Source organism: Sinocyclocheilus rhinocerous, unplaced genomic scaffold (genome assembly GCF_001515625.1).
Source record: "Sinocyclocheilus rhinocerous isolate Xijiao unplaced genomic scaffold, SAMN03320098_v1.1 scaffold6439, whole genome shotgun sequence".
Classification (NCBI taxonomy): Eukaryota; Metazoa; Chordata; class Actinopteri; order Cypriniformes; family Cyprinidae; genus Sinocyclocheilus; species Sinocyclocheilus rhinocerous.
Genome location: NW_015647551.1, coordinates 57,721 through 74,105, shown reverse-complemented (window position 1 = coordinate 74,105; position 16,385 = coordinate 57,721). Strand labels below are relative to the sequence as shown.

At 37.1% G+C, this 16,385-nt stretch overlaps 2 gene segments (V, D, J or C); both read right to left on the bottom strand.

Moving 5' to 3' along the window:
* Positions 1-12,085: 12,085 nt before the first annotated feature.
* Positions 12,086-12,546, bottom strand: LOC107709319 (T-cell receptor alpha chain V region CTL-F3-like). The segment is given in 2 exon segments: positions 12,086-12,429; positions 12,507-12,546. Coding segments are annotated over 2 exon segments (384 nt in total).
* A 1,990-nt stretch (positions 12,547-14,536) lies between these two features.
* Positions 14,537-15,094, bottom strand: LOC107709318 (T-cell receptor alpha chain V region HPB-MLT-like). The segment is given in 2 exon segments: positions 14,537-14,850; positions 15,052-15,094. Coding segments are annotated over 2 exon segments (357 nt in total).
* Between the last annotated feature and the right edge of the window lie 1,291 nt (positions 15,095-16,385).

Genomic DNA, 16,385 nt, shown 5'->3' with positions numbered 1-16,385 from the left:
AGTTCAGCACAAGATGTTCTTCAACTAAACTTTCTGTTCTTTCCTTGTTACAGATGATGTGTCAAGCAAACTCCTCCCCTTAAACTATCATTGAAACAGCAGAAGTATTGTTGAAGAGCTGATTAAAATGACTTTCTGTTTCAAGTAATACACGAATTAAAGCTTATGACACGCCTCAAGAGAGTCTGTAATTTACCTCCACTTTATGTCTGATAAAACACTTTCAATACAAATCTGTATTTGGTTTGCAGGACTAATGTTAATTGGCAATTTAAGTCTAAACACATAATTGTATCATGTTTGCAGTCATATTTGAAGATGATATGAAAGACGCCTCTGAATGTTATAGTAGGTGCTTGACAGTGATGCAATGTGTGATCTATCTTAGTTTTTGTGCAGTGTTGTCATGGTCACTGTACCATACTTGGCTACACATGATGTCAATTTAACTTTTCACTTTCACTTTCTAATAGCCTGTGGCTTGTTGCAATCAAACAGAAGGTATTAAAGATGCATGGAAACATTTCTTGTTCTGTTGTTCTTTGGTCACTTAATTGTAGTTAGCGTAGACCTACTACTGATCGAATTAAAGTTACCCAAAAATTAAAATTTACTGACAATTTACTCACCCTCACCCAAAGTTTATTTCTTAATTGGAACAGATTTGTAGAATCTAGAAAGAGTCCAAACAGCTGATAAAAACATCACAATAATCCACACGACTCCAGTCCATCAGTTAATGTCTTGTGAAGGTGTTTGTAAGAAGTCCATCATTAAGGTATTTTAACTTGAAACCATCGCTTCTGGACAAAATATGACTCCATAATACATTATATTCACTGTTTCGAACTGTTTTTGCTTGTAAACAGTGTTAAATTGTGTGCATATTTCTCTCCTGATTCAGACAAGATGACTTTTTTACTGGAGAAAGCAATATTATGCATAGAGGACTCATATTTTAGATTGAAGTAACGGTTTGAAGTTAAAGCCTCTTAATGATAAATCTGGCTATTAGAAATGCACAGCTTTTGGCCTCACATGATGCTAATTTATGGACTGGAGTCTTGTGGATTACTTGTGGATTATTGTGATGTTTTTATCATCTGTTTGGACTCTCATTCTGATGGCACCCATTCACTGCAAAGGATCTATTAGTGAGCAAGTGATGTAATGCTAAATTTCAACAAATCCATTCCAAACTCATCATGGATAGCATGAGAATGAATACATTTTTAGAAAATGTTGGGTAAACTGTTCCTTTAAAAAAATTAAACACAGTTTAATTGTAAGATACCCTCATTTACTCTCGCAAGTGGTGATTTGTGCATAGAAACATTTATTTTTAGAGGCTCTTTTGTGGGAAGGTTTATTGTGGGATGACAACAACATTTATTGAAATTAATCTTATTTTGCAGTTTCCTCCGAAGCAGGTTTTTTTTTTTTTTTTTTCAGCAGGTGTTACAATATTGTGTTTGTGAAAAAAGTTGTGGTTTTACACAAGATATGATTGTGGTTTAATTTTCATTTGATTCTTTTTTTTTTTTAAGCCAAAAACTACATGTGAGTTTTTGTAAAGCTTCCCAGGCATTTTATTTCACTGGGCTGCTACTCTTAGAGCACAATAATAGAGAGCTGAATCTGACAGAGTTACACTCTTAATAATGAGTTCAGTGGATGTATCTGATGTAGTCGACTGAAACCGAGTGTCTGGTATATATTCATATCTGCTCCATGACCGGGCACCTTTACGCAGTAAAAATTCTGGTTCTCTATTAAGAGACTGTCTGTACCAATACAGCTCGACATAATCACTGCTTGTATCATACAAGCAACTCAGTGTTACACGCTCAACTTCTTTTCTGGAAATATTAGTTTCCTTTGGTTGAATGCTGTCAGATAATACACCTGCAAGAGAATTGGACAGATTTCACAACAGGTCAGCTGGCTTTTCCACTTATCCAAAAATACATAAAATTTGTAAATGAAAATTACAATAGCAAAACAGTTTCTTAAACAAATAATGTTGTTGTAATAGAGTAAAAATATGAGCATAATTCATTTCAATATACAGTATGTTTGAGTCTGCTCAGATTAAATGTTTTATACCTGTTGCTGTTATTAGAATCAGTAGAAAGCATCTCTCCATGTTGGGAAGGTTTACTAACTGTCTTTGTAAACTGAAGTTATGGTTTATGTGTGTAGTGGCCTATTGTGCAACTGCAATGTGGGTGTGGTTTGTGTCTATTGCATTATATTTGCAGTCGTGACACATTTTGTTATGGTGTATTGATTGATATCTATATACATTATCGATCAAGTACATTTTGTGAGGAAAAACAAACTATTTAGGCCATTTGAAATCTGTCACAAAATGATTGATTCAGTAAATTTCACAATCCTCTGAGTCATGTTTTACCCAAGGATTTATTTTTTAATTTTTTACTTGAAGCCTCTTTTTTGACCATTAAGATTTTTAGCAATGTGGCATTATTCATTTTCATGACATTTAAGAACAATTTCACCAAATTACACAAATGTAGAGAGCAATAGGAACCGTCTTCTGTTGTTCCTTGCACAGGTGAATTAGTTTCTGATACAGTTACAGTAGGTGACCTCTCTGAAATGTTTTAATGTACACAGCACCCCCCAGTGGTGTTGTGACAAACATTTATTCTCCCATTTACAACATCCATGAGTCTAACAAGGATAAAACATTTGGGAATCTGAAAAATATAAAGGATGATTAATGTTGACTTTATTTATTTATTGACATGCTTTCAAATAGTTATATAATAGTCCTATAGTGATATTCCATCAATGATCTCATTCAATAATGAGAATGTACTAAATAAATAAGAAATACTATGCAGTAGAAATACTAACCAGCTGGAAGATGTATTGTTAAATATGAATTTGAATGTAATGTTAATCTGTGTGGATGCTGTTTGTTGTTCTGACATCTCATTTTATGACTATAGAGTCAGTCAGGTTCTTGTACGATGTGTTGAGTGTTTCCTGTCACTGTGGGCTGCAGAGCACAGTAATACAGAGCAGAGTCTGATACAGCAGCAGAGGAGATGATCAGATCCACACTGTTATCTTCTTTTCTGGGACTGATGGATATTCCAGAAACTGGAGGATTAGCTTGCGTAATTGATCCATAGGAATCCAGGATGAGGAACTGTGGTGGTGAACCTGCATATTGTCGATACCAGTGAAGACTCTCAACAGAACCAGTGTAGTTACAAGAGAGTTTCACAGTCTCAGTCTCGGTGGCAAATGCTGCATCACTGTATGGGGTGATGACATCTTTAGCTCTGTTACATACAACAAAAGCTTATTTAAGCATGTTTAAAATGAGATATGGTGAAGTAATGATACATGTAAGAATTTACCTTGAGTTAAAGTCAGCAGTATAAGCACACAAGTGAACATGATGGTAGTTGCTGCTTGCATCAGTGATCTGTGATGCTGATTATCACTGAACTAATCTGTTTCACAGGCCTGTGTTAAGCTCCGCCTTTTGACATAACCATCTTATAAAGCACTTGTTATTTTTCAAAGTAATATCATTTCTCAAATGTTCAATGTAGCCTACTTAACAGGGATATGATGTGTTTTTGCATAGTATTATTCAGTTTCTTGTCACTTTGGGCTCCATCTGTTACTTTAGTAGAGGAGACAGACGGGGGAAGCGAGCCGGCGCGCTCGTGAAGCTCAGACAGCGCGGATTCAGAACGCCGTTGCCAAGCATCCATCTGGCAAATCTCCGCTCTCTACCCAACAAAACGGACGAACTTCTTCTGCTCTCCCGGACAAATAAGGATTTTTCAAACTCTGCTGCTCTGTGTTTCACGGAAACCTGGCTGAAAGACGCCATTCCGGACAGCGCGTTGAGTCTGCCGGGCTTTCAGCTGTTTAGAGCAGATCGCGACGCAGAATCAACGGGGAAATCGCGCGGCGGCGGGACATGCTTTTACATCAATGAGAGGTGGTGTACAGATGTAACTGTGTTAAAGAAGATGTGCTGTTCAGATCTAGAAGTGCTCTTCATTAATTGCAAGCCGTTCTATTCGCCGCGGGAGTTTTGCTCGTTCATTCTCCTCAGTGTGTACATTCCTCCGCAAGCACACGTGAGCTCCGCTTTACAGAAACTCGCTGATCAGATCACAGAGACAGAACAACAACACCCGGACTCTGTTTTAATCATTCTCGGGGACTTTAATAAAGCAAATCTCTCCCGTGAACTGCCAAAATACAGACAGCACATCACATGTCCCACCAGAGACAGTAATATATTGGATCACTGTTACACCACAATAAAGAATGCATATCACTCTGTTCCACGGGCAGCTTTGGGGCTCTCTGATCACTGTTTGGTTCATCTTATACCGACCTACAGGCAGAAACTGAAATCAGCTAAACCTGTATTAAGGACTGTAAAAAGATGGACTAATGAAGCAGAGCAGGATTTACAAGCTTGTTTTGACCTCACTGATTGGAGTGTTTTTGAAGCTGCTGCCACCGATCTGGACGAGCTCACAGAGACTGTAACATCTTATATCAGTTTCTGTGAAGACATGTGCATTCCTACCAGGACTCATCTAACTTACAACAATGACAAACCATGGTTCACTGCAAAACTCAGACAGCTCCGTCAGGCCAAAGAAGATGCTCACAGGAAGGGGGATAATGTCTTGTATAAACAGGCTAAATACACACTGGAAAAGGAGATCAGAGTGGCAAAGAGGAATTATTCTGAAAAAATAAGGATTCAATTCTCTTCCAGTGACTCCGCATCAGTGTGGAAAAGTCTAAAAGAAATCACCAATTACAAGACACCATCCCCCAGCACTGTGGAGAATCAACACCTGGCAGACGATCTGAACGAGTTCTACTGCAGGTTTGAAAAAACACCCCACACCCGCCCTGAACACCTCTCCACACAACCATTCACACCTCCAGCAACCCCCCTCTCCCCCACACCTGCAATTCAGATCAGTGAAGACGAGGTGCGCCAGGTCTTCCGGAAGCAGAAAAGGAAAAAAGCACCAGGCCCAGACTGTGTTACACCAGTCTGTCTGAAATCCTGTGCTGACCAGCTGGCCCCCATCTTCACACAGATCTTCAACAGATCACTGGAGCTGTGCGAAGTCCCTTCATGCTTCAAACGCTCCACCATCATCCCCGTCCCAAAGAAACCCAAAATTACTGGACTTAATGACTACAGGCCTGTGGCTCTAACGTCTGTGGTCATGAAGTCTTTTGAAAAACTGGTGCTGGCCCACCTGAAGGACATCACTGGACCCTTGCTGGATCCTCTTCAGTTTGCCTACAGAGCAAACAGGTCTGTGGACGATGCAGTTAACATGGGACTGCATTATGTTCTGCAACATCTAGACAGACCAGGGACTTATGTGAGGATCCTGTTCGTGGACTTCAGCTCGGCCTTTAACACTATCATCCCAAACCTCCTCCTGCCCAAACTATCTCAGCTCTCCGTGCCCACCTCCGTCTGTCAGTGGATCAACAGCTTCCTGACAGACAGGCAGCAGCTAGTGAGGCTGGGAAAATACACATCCAGCACCCGTATAACCAGCACTGGAGCTCCTCAGGGTTGTGTTCTCTCTCCACTGCTCTTCTCCCTGTACACCAACGACTGCACCTCTAAAGACCCCTCTGTCAAGCTCCTGAAGTTTGCAGACGACACCACACTCATCGGCCTCATTCAGGACGGTGATGAGTCTGCTTACAGACAGGAGGTCGAGCAGCTGGCTGTCTGGTGCAGTCTCAACAACTTGGAGCTCAACACGCTCAAAACTGTGGAGATGATCATGGACTTCAGGAGAAACCCCCCTGCACTCCCCCCACTCACCATCATGGACAGCACTGTGACTGCAGTGGAGTCATTCAGGTTCCTGGGCACCACAATCTCTCAGGACCTGAAGTGGGACACTCACATTGACTCCATTGTGAAAAAGGCCCAGCAGAGGTTGTATTTCCTTCGCCAGCTGAGGAAGTTCAACCTGTCACAGGAGCTGCTGAAGCAGTTCTACTCCGCCATCATTTAATCTGTCCTCTGCACTTCTATAACTGTCTGGTTCAGCTCAGCTACCAAATCTGACCTCAGAAGACTACAGAGGGTAGTCCGGACTGCTGAGTGAATCATTGGTACAACCGTCCCTTCTCTCCAAGAACTGTACTTATCCAGAGTTAGCAAAAGGGCTGGCAAAATCACTCTGGACCCCTCACATCCAGCACACTCCCTCTTTGAACTGTTGCCATCTGGTCGACGCTACAGAGCTCTGAGCACCAGAATGGCCAGACATAGGAACAGTTTCTTCCCTCAGGCCATGCATCTCATGAACACTTAACAATAACTGTGGAACACACACTATTTATACACTCATACACTTATTTATCTAACACTCATACTCAGTCTACACCTCAAATTTGCACATAATATACAGTACCTGTACATACAAAACTGTCTATTGTAATATACCTGCACATACAATTGTCAATTTATATATTTTTATTCCTTATTTACTTGTTCTATTTTTTATTTTTTATTTATTTTTATTTTTTATTATCTGTGTTTTTTGTTCTGTCACTGTCATTCTGTTACACTGTGGAAGCTTCTGTCACGAAAACAAATTCCTCGTATGTGTAAACATACCTGGCAATAAAGCTCATTCTGATTCTGATTCTGATTCTGATTCTGTGTTTAAAGGAAATACCATTAGAATTTTCAATGTAAAACATGCACTCAATACAAACTACGTATTGTTTCTGTTGTAACTTCACCCCCTAGTGGCAGATGACAAACATATACATGTATCACAGAAAATGGAGACTAAAATGTGCAAAATTGCTCCAACTATACAGTGGACAGGAATTAATGAAAACTTTCCAGAAATGTTTTCCCAAATTTACACTATATTCCATCATTTTTAAGAAGACTGTGAATGGAATCAATACTAGTTTGCATCAGAATAAACTGGTATCTTCCATCATCAGCAATTCATCTTGTCCAATCGTTTCATGTTTAACAGTGATGAATGGATCTGTATTTTGAATACAAAGCTCAGAGTAATTCATAAGAAAATTGCAATTTGAGAGCACAATTGTATATTCTGAATATATGCCTTCACATGTACGATTGCACTGCAGATTTGCAACTTAATAGTGTTTCAGGTTCTTGTATGGTGTGTTGAGTGTTTCCTGTCACTGTGGGCTGCAGAGCACAGTAATACAGAGCAGAGTCTGATACAGCAGCAGAGGAGATGATCAGATCCACACTGTTATCTTCTTTTCTGGGACTGATGGATATTCCAGAAACTGGAGGATTAGCTTGCGTAATTGATCCATAGGAATCCAGGATGAGGAACTGTGGTGGTGAACCTGCATATTGTCGATACCAGTGAAGACTCTCAACAGAACCAGTGTAGTTACAAGAGAGTTTCACAGTCTCAGTCTCGGTGGCAAATGCTGCATCACTGTATGGGGTGATGACATCTTTAGCTCTGTTACATACAACAAAAGCTTATTTAAGCATGTTTAAAATGAGATATGGTGAAGTAATGATACATGTAAGAATTTACCTTGAGTTAAAGTCAGCAGTATAAGCACACAAGTGAACATGATGGTAGTTGCTGCTTGCATCAGTGATCTGTGATGCTGATTATCACTGAACTAATCTGTTTCACAGGCCTGTGTTAAGCTCCGCCTTTTGACATAACCATCTTATAAAGCACTTGTTATTTTTCAAAGTAATATCATTTCTCAAATGTTCAATGTAGCCTACTTAACAGGGATATGATGTGTTTTTGCATAGTATTATTCAGTTTCTTGTCACTTTGGGCTCCATCTGTTACTTTAGTAGAGGAGACCTCCAGAATCACATGGGTTTTCTTTTCATTTGGTTTTCTAGAATCAAGGATCTAGATGTACAATTTGGACTTTTGTGAAACTTTCCTTGTAGCATGAAATATGACTAAAATGTATCAGGAGCTGATCCAGGATACTGGTGATACCACTGCAGACTAATCGCTGGGGACTAGCTACAGGACAGAGTTATATTGCCCCCCTCTGTCCCAAACACCTCAGTTTGGACTTTGGACTGGTGTGATGACATTCCCAAAACTCACACCTGCAGATAGGATTCAAATTTAAATCATTTAAATGAAAATATCACATGCCACAGCAGAACAGCAAAGAAGAAAATGATATAAACCTGACACTTTTGGATAGAATGAAACCAAAACAAAAAGCATAATTAGGATGTTGTTTTAGTTCATCTGCAGAACAGAGTGTTACTGAAGTAAACATTTTTTCATTGTCTAGGAGGGCATGTCTCCAGCTAGTACCCCCCCTTAAAGATACAGACTTTATGTTCAGATCATAATCTGCTGTAAGAGTGATATTTATGTTTTTTTATAATATTTACTATGTAAGCAAACATTCGTCAAACAATACTGTAGTTTAGATACAAAAGTGGCTCTAGAAAAATCTGACTCACATTGACAGGCAAAGCCAGCCAAATGAATGAGGAGTTATGAATCGCATGAGCACAACAGTCACTTTTTCATAGTAATAATTGCTGAATGAAAACGTCATGCTTATTTGTATTTATCTCAGTTACGTTTTAGCAGGTGTTGCATATCCTGTTATTCACAGAGACTTTGTGGCTCACATAAAGTACAGCTGTGGTTTGATTTTTAGTTGATCAAATACGTTTCAAAGCAGTTATTTTGTGTGTGAGTTTTTGTAAAGAGTCTCAGGCATTTTGTATCACTGGGCTCCAACTCTCTGAACTAACACAAACACCACACTTACTAATCTCAACTAGACAAAATTATAAAAAAAACGCCAAATAAATTGAATACTTACATATAAGAGAACAAATCAAACCAGTTAAGCAGAGCAACATGTTGATCATAATCAGGATGAAGTTCTAGTTCAGCACAAGATGATCTTCAACTAAACTTTCTGTTCTTTCCTTGTTACAGATGATGTGTCAAGCAAACTCCTCCCCTTAAACTATCATTGAAACAGCAGAAGTATTGTTTATATAATTTACATAATAAGCAATATTATGCATAGAGGACTCATATTTTAGATTGAAGCAACGGTTTGAAGTTAAAACCTCTTAATGATAAATCTGGCTATTAGAAATGCACAGCTTTTGGCCTCACGTGATGTTAATTGATGGACTGGAGTTGTGTGGATTATTTGTGGATTATTGTGATGTTTTTTATCATCTGTTTGGACTCTCATTCTGATGGCACCCATTCGCTGCAGATCCATTAGTGAGCAAGTGATGTAATGCTGCATTTCTCCAAATCCGTTCCGATGAAGAACCAAACTCATCATGGATAGCATGAGGGAGAGTACATTTTCAACAAATTTTCATTTTTGGGTAAACTATTCCTTTAAAAAAATGAAACGGAGTTTAATTGTAAGATACCTTTATTTACACTCTGGCAATTAGTGATTGTAACATTTTCTCCCTCTTTCTTAGAAACTTCAGTCTGGACTGGTGTGATGACATTCGCAAAACTGACACCTTCAAAATCAAGAGTCAAAGAGTCAATTTATAGAAATGCAATGTACATAAAAATGAACTAACACAAACACCACACTTACTAATCTCAACTAGACAAAATTATAAAAAAAACGCCAAATAAATTGAATACTTACATATAAGAGAACAAATCAAACCAGTTAAGCAGAGCAACATGTTGATCATAATCAGGATGAAGTTCTAGTTCAGCACAAGATGATCTTCAACTAAACTTTCTGTTCTTTCCTTGTTACAGATGATGTGTCAAGCAAACTCCTCCCCTTAAACTATCATTGAAACAGCAGAAGTATTGTTTATATAATTTACATAATAAGCAATATTATGCATAGAGGACTCATATTTTAGATTGAAGCAACGGTTTGAAGTTAAAACCTCTTAATGATAAATCTGGCTATTAGAAATGCACAGCTTTTGGCCTCACGTGATGTTAATTGATGGACTGGAGTTGTGTGGATTATTTGTGGATTATTGTGATGTTTTTTATCATCTGTTTGGACTCTCATTCTGATGGCACCCATTCGCTGCAGATCCATTAGTGAGCAAGTGATGTAATGCTGCATTTCTCCAAATCCGTTCCGATGAAGAACCAAACTCATCATGGATAGCATGAGGGAGAGTACATTTTCAACAAATTTTAATTTTTGGGTAAACTATTCCTTTAAAAAAATGAAACGCAGTTTAATTGTAAGATACCTTTATTTACACTCTGGCAATTAGTGATTTTAGCATGGAAAAATTTATTTTCAGAGGATCTTTTGTGGGAAGGTTTATTAGGGCATGCCAAAAAAAGTATTGCAATTGTAATCTTTTATACTTTCCTCCTAACCACAGTTCTTTTCTTCCAGCAGGTGTTACAATATTGTGTTTGTGAAAGAAGTGTTGTGGTTTGCAGAATATATAACTGTGGTTTAATTCTTATTTGATCTATTTTTTTAAAGGCAAAAAAATACATGTGAGTTTTTGTAAAGCTTCTCAGGCATTTTGTATCACTGGGCTTCTACTCTTAGAGCACAGTAATAGAGAGCCGAATCTGACAGAGTTACACTCTTAATAGTGAGTTCAGTGGATGTTTGGGATGTAGTCGACTGAAACCGATCTGGTATATCCTCATAGCTGCTACGTGATCGGGCACCTTTATACAGTAAATATTCTGGTTCTCTGTTGGGATACTGTCTGTACCAGTAGAGATAGACATAATTGCTGCTGGTATCATATGAACAGCTCAGCGTTACACGCTCTTCTTCTGTTCTGTAAATAGTAGTTTCTTTGTCTTTTGGTTGAATGCTGTCAGATAAAACACCTGCAAGACATTTGGACAAATTGAACAGGTCAGCTGGATTCTCCACGTATCCAAAAACTAGCAAACAGTTTCTTCAACAAATTTGATGTCATTATTGTAGAGTACCATTAAAAAATGTTAGCATGGACAAACATTTTAATATAAATTATGTTTGAGTCTGCTCAGATTAAATGTTTTATACCTGTTGCTGTAATGAGAATCAGTAGAAAGCATCTCTCCATGTTGGGAAGGTTTACTAGCTTGCTACTGAACTGAAGTTTCAGGTAAATGTATGATTAGCCTATTATGAAGCCATAGTGTGGGTGTGGTTTATTTAGACCACCTTCTCTGTCTTTCCTTTCCTAAACATTGAGATGTTAAGATTGGGCCTTAAGTCAGTATATAAATATTTTAAAATTAACTATACTTCTTGTTGAATAAGTCTATTATATGCTAATTCAATTTTATCAGCAAGTGTAACTTTGATTATGTTCATTATGTTACTATAAGGATCATTCAAAGCTAAACAGAATAGAAGCTATTTGTGAGTTAGAATATTCATTTTTTAATATTGAGGTTTGTGCTTGTAGCATTATATTTGGTGTGTTGATTGATATCTACATTATTGATCAAGTGCATTTTATGAGGAAAAACAAACCATTTAGGCCCTTTGAAATCTGTTACAAAATGATTGATTCAGTAAATTTAACAATCTTATGGGAAACATGTCTGAGCCTGCTTTTTGGCATTATTCATTTTCACAACATTTAAGCACAGTTTCACCAAATTACACAAAATGTAGAGGGTAATAGGAACCATCTTCTGTTATTCCTTGCACATGTGAATTCATTTCTGATATAGTCAGGCATCCTCTCTGAAATGTTTTAATGTACACAGCACCCCCCAGTGGTGCTGTGACAAGCCTTTATTCTCCCATTGACTACATCCATGAGTCTAACAAAGATAAAACATGAGTGAATCTGAAAAATATAAAGGATTATAAATGTTGATTTTATTTAATTAATATGTTTTCAAATAGTTCTATAATAGTTATATAGTGATATTCCATCATTGGTCTCATTCAATAATGAGCATTTACTAAATCAATATATGTACGTAAGAAATACTAACCAGTTTGAAAATGTATAGTTAAATATGAATTTGAATGTAGCATGTGGATACTATTTGTTGTTCTAACGTCTCATTTTATGACTATAGAGTCAGTCAGGTTCTTGTACGGTGTGTTGAGTGTTTCCTGTCACTGTGGGCTTCAAAGCACAGTAATACAGAGCAGAGTCTGATACAGCAGCAGAGGAGATGATCAGATCCACACTGTTATCTTCTTTTCTGTGACTGATGGATATTCCAGAAACTGGAGGATTAGCTTGAATAACGTATCCTGAATGATCCAGGATGAGGAACTGTGGTGTTAAACCTGCATATTGCCGATACCAGTGAAGACTCTCAACAGAACCAGTGTAGTTACAAGAGAGTTTCACAGTCTCAGTCTCGGTGGCAAATACTGCATCACTGTATGTGGTGATGACATCTTTAGCTCTGTTACCTGCAACAAAAGCTTATTTAAGCATGTTTAAAATGAGATATTGTTATGCAATGATAATGATACATGTAAGAATTTACCTTGAGTTAAAGTCAGCAGTATGAGCACACAAGTGAACATGATGGTAGTTGCTGCTTGCCTACGTGATCTGTGATGCTGATTATCACTGAACTAATCTGCTTCACAGGCCTGTGTTAAGCTCCGCCTTTTGAAATAACCATCTTATAAAGCACAGGATCGATACCTAAATCTGCTTGCATTTGTTATTTTTCAAAGTAATGTAATTTCTCAAATGTTCATTGTACTGATGAACATGCAGGGATAGGATGTGTTTTTGCACAGTATGATTCCTGTTTCCTGAGTCATATTGTCCCCCTCTGTCCCAAACACGTCAGTTTGGACTGGTGTGATGACATTCCCAAAACTGACACCTGCAGATAGGAATATTATTCTAGTTGAAATTAATATTTAAATAAATAAATATTCATATGAAATAACAGGACAGCAAACAAAAATGATAAAATCCTGACACTTTGGGACAGAATATACTTATATATTAGAGAACAAAGTAAAACCAAAACAAAAAGCATCATTTTCAGGATGTTGTTTAGTGTGTGATATGTTTTTTTTATTTTATTTATAAGTTTAAGCTATCTCCTTCTTTAAACAACACCTAGTTTGGGATAATGAAGTAATGTTTGAAAAAGTGCTAAATGTGTCTGATATAAAATGCTACTACGTCTTACTCAGTTTAACAGAAAATGTCAGTCAAATGAATGGGCAATTTATCATTTATGAAAGACCATCAGTCACTTTTTCATAGCAGTATACTTACCAAATGAAGCCATTATACTTTATTGTATTCCTTTCAGATAAGTTTTCGCAGGTGTTACCGTATCCTGTTATTCACAGAGACTTCGTGGCTCACATAAAGAACAACTGTGGTTTGATGTTTAATTGATTAAATACTGTTCAAAGCAATTATTGTGTGAGTTTTTGTAAAGAGTCTCAGGCATTTTGTATCACTGGCTCAGTCTCGGTGGCAAATGCTGCATCACTGTATGGGGTGATGACATCTTTAGCTCTGTTACCTGCAACAAAAGCTTATTTAAGCATGTTTAAAATGAGATATTGTTATGCAATGATAATGATACATGTAAGAATTTACCTTGAGTTAAAGTCAGCAGTATGAGCACACAAGTGAACATGATGGTAGTTGCTGCTTGCCTACGTGATCTGTGATGCTGATTATCACTGAACTAATCTGCTTCACAGGCCTGTGTTAAGCTCCGCCTTTTGAAATAACCATCTTATAAAGCACAGGATCGATACCTAAATCTGCTTGCATTTGTTATTTTTCAAAGTAATGTAATTTCTCAAATGTTCATTGTACTGATGAACATGCAGGGATAGGATGTGTTTTTGCACAGTATGATTCCTGTTTCCTGAGTCATATTGTCCCCCTCTGTCCCAAACACGTCAGTTTGGACTGGTGTGATGACATTCCCAAAACTGACACCTGCAGATAGGAATATTATTCTAGTTGAAATTAATATTTAAATAAATAAATATTCATATGAAATAACAGGACAGCAAACAAAAATGATAAAATCCTGACACTTTGGGACAGAATATACTTATATATTAGAGAACAAAGTAAAACCAAAACAAAAAGCATCATTTTCAGGATGTTGTTTAGTGTGTGATATGTTTTTTTTATTTTATTTATAAGTTTAAGCTATCTCCTTCTTTAAACAACACCTAGTTTGGGATAATGAAGTAATGTTTGAAAAAGTGCTAAATGTGTCTGATATAAAATGCTACTACGTCTTACTCAGTTTAACAGAAAATGTCAGTCAAATGAATGGGCAATTTATCATTTATGAAAGACCATCAGTCACTTTTTCATAGCAGTATACTTACCAAATGAAGCCATTATACTTTATTGTATTCCTTTCAGATAAGTTTTCGCAGGTGTTACCGTATCCTGTTATTCACAGAGACTTCGTGGCTCACATAAAGAACAACTGTGGTTTGATGTTTAATTGATTAAATACTGTTCAAAGCAATTATTGTGTGAGTTTTTGTAAAGAGTCTCAGGCATTTTGTATCACTGGGCTGCTACTCTTAGAGCACAATAATAGAGAGCTGAATCTGACAGAGTTACACCAGTAATAGTGAGTTCAGTGGATGTTTGTGATGTAATCGACTGAAAGCGACGATCTGGTATATCCTCACTGTAGCTCCATGATCGAGCACCTTTACGCAGTAAATACTGGAGTTCTCTGTTTGGATACTGTCTGTACCAGTAAAGCATAGCATAAGTGCTGCTTGTATCATAAGTGCAGCTCAGTGTCACAGACTCTCCTTCTTTCTTGATTATATTATCTCTGTCTTTTGGTTCAATGCTATCAGCAAATATACCTGCAAGAGAATTAATTATGTTTAATAAAAGCTGAATTAAACCCCTGCCCTTTCTGTTGTTACATATACAGTGCTATGAATGACCAACATAAAAAATAACAATATTTGATGTCAGAATTCTAATTTAACATCTATAAATTAAATATGCACGTAATAAACAATATATTTTAGTTCAGTGCTGATATTTGAACTGCACTTTACCTGGAATTGTTATAAGAATAAGAAGTAGAATACATCTTTCCATGGTGAGAAATTTGCTAATAAAATAAGCCAATAAATATATGCTTAATGATTTTAAGTTGATAGGTAAATGTATGTAATGGAAAGTCATTTATGCAGCTATAATGTCTGTAAATGTGGGTGTGGTTTCTGATATTTAGACCACCTTCTGTCTTTCCACATTAAACCTGAGAGATAACTGTCAGTAACAGGATTTCCTCTTGATCTGTTGTACTTGATGTATTACATGTAGCTCCGAGTTATTGTCTCTTTGTGTCAAAGATATCTTTGACTATTTGACCTTCTATATTTTGTGTGTAGTATATATATATATATATGTAGCATAAAAGTAAATGGTCATTCACTCAGTTCAAACTGCATGCATATATTCTTTTTTATAACTTCACCCCCTAGCGGCAGATGACAAACATACTTAGCAGGGATATGATGTGTTTTTGTATTCTTTAAGTTTCATGCAGAGGCAAGGCATAAGCGAACTAAGCGGCTGCTTAGGGCCCCCGTGGCCACCAGGGGGCCCCTGAGAGTACATGAAATGACAGCTTGATTAAAAAAAAATTTTTGGGGGGGTGATATATTGTGTCAATACATATCATCTTATTATTTCCATAGTGACGCGTCATGCCCAAGTCAGATCAGAATCAGATTTGAGGTGTTTACTGTAGGTTAGTCAGAATCTGCTCTGAACTTATTGTTTTCACAAGTTTACGGAGTTATACGCGCTCGCAGATCTTCCCATTATAACAAGAAAAAAAGGTTTCTCACATAATCCATTTAAAATTTGAAGAAAAGTTTTGTTTGTTCACGCATACTGTTTCAGGAATGACAAACGCGAGCGGAAAAAAATGACGCGAGTGAATCAGCTAAATTGTTAGTCATTGCTATGATTGACAGTGATAAATATTGTAGCAATGGACGGAATGAACTATCTGAAAAGCCGATGTCAAAATAGCCCTGTGCATTAATGATTTTTTTATAAATCCAAAAGCAGGATGTGACAAATACTAGGGAGTGGAAATGGCAACTGAGCTGATGAATGATCCTCTGCTGCCATCTACTGGTTATATTGGTAATTTCATGTCATTTTCATCTTAAAAGTCTTTGTTTTTCACAAGGAGACACATTTTTGGCAATTTTTTCATTTTCGAGAATCTTTAAAATGAATTTTACTGCACAACTGTAGAGTTAAAAAATAATATAGGCTTTAAAATATTTTAAGTGTTTAAAAAATTTACACTATAGACGAACAGTGGGTAAAGGGCAGTGTGTAATATATATATATATATATATATATATTA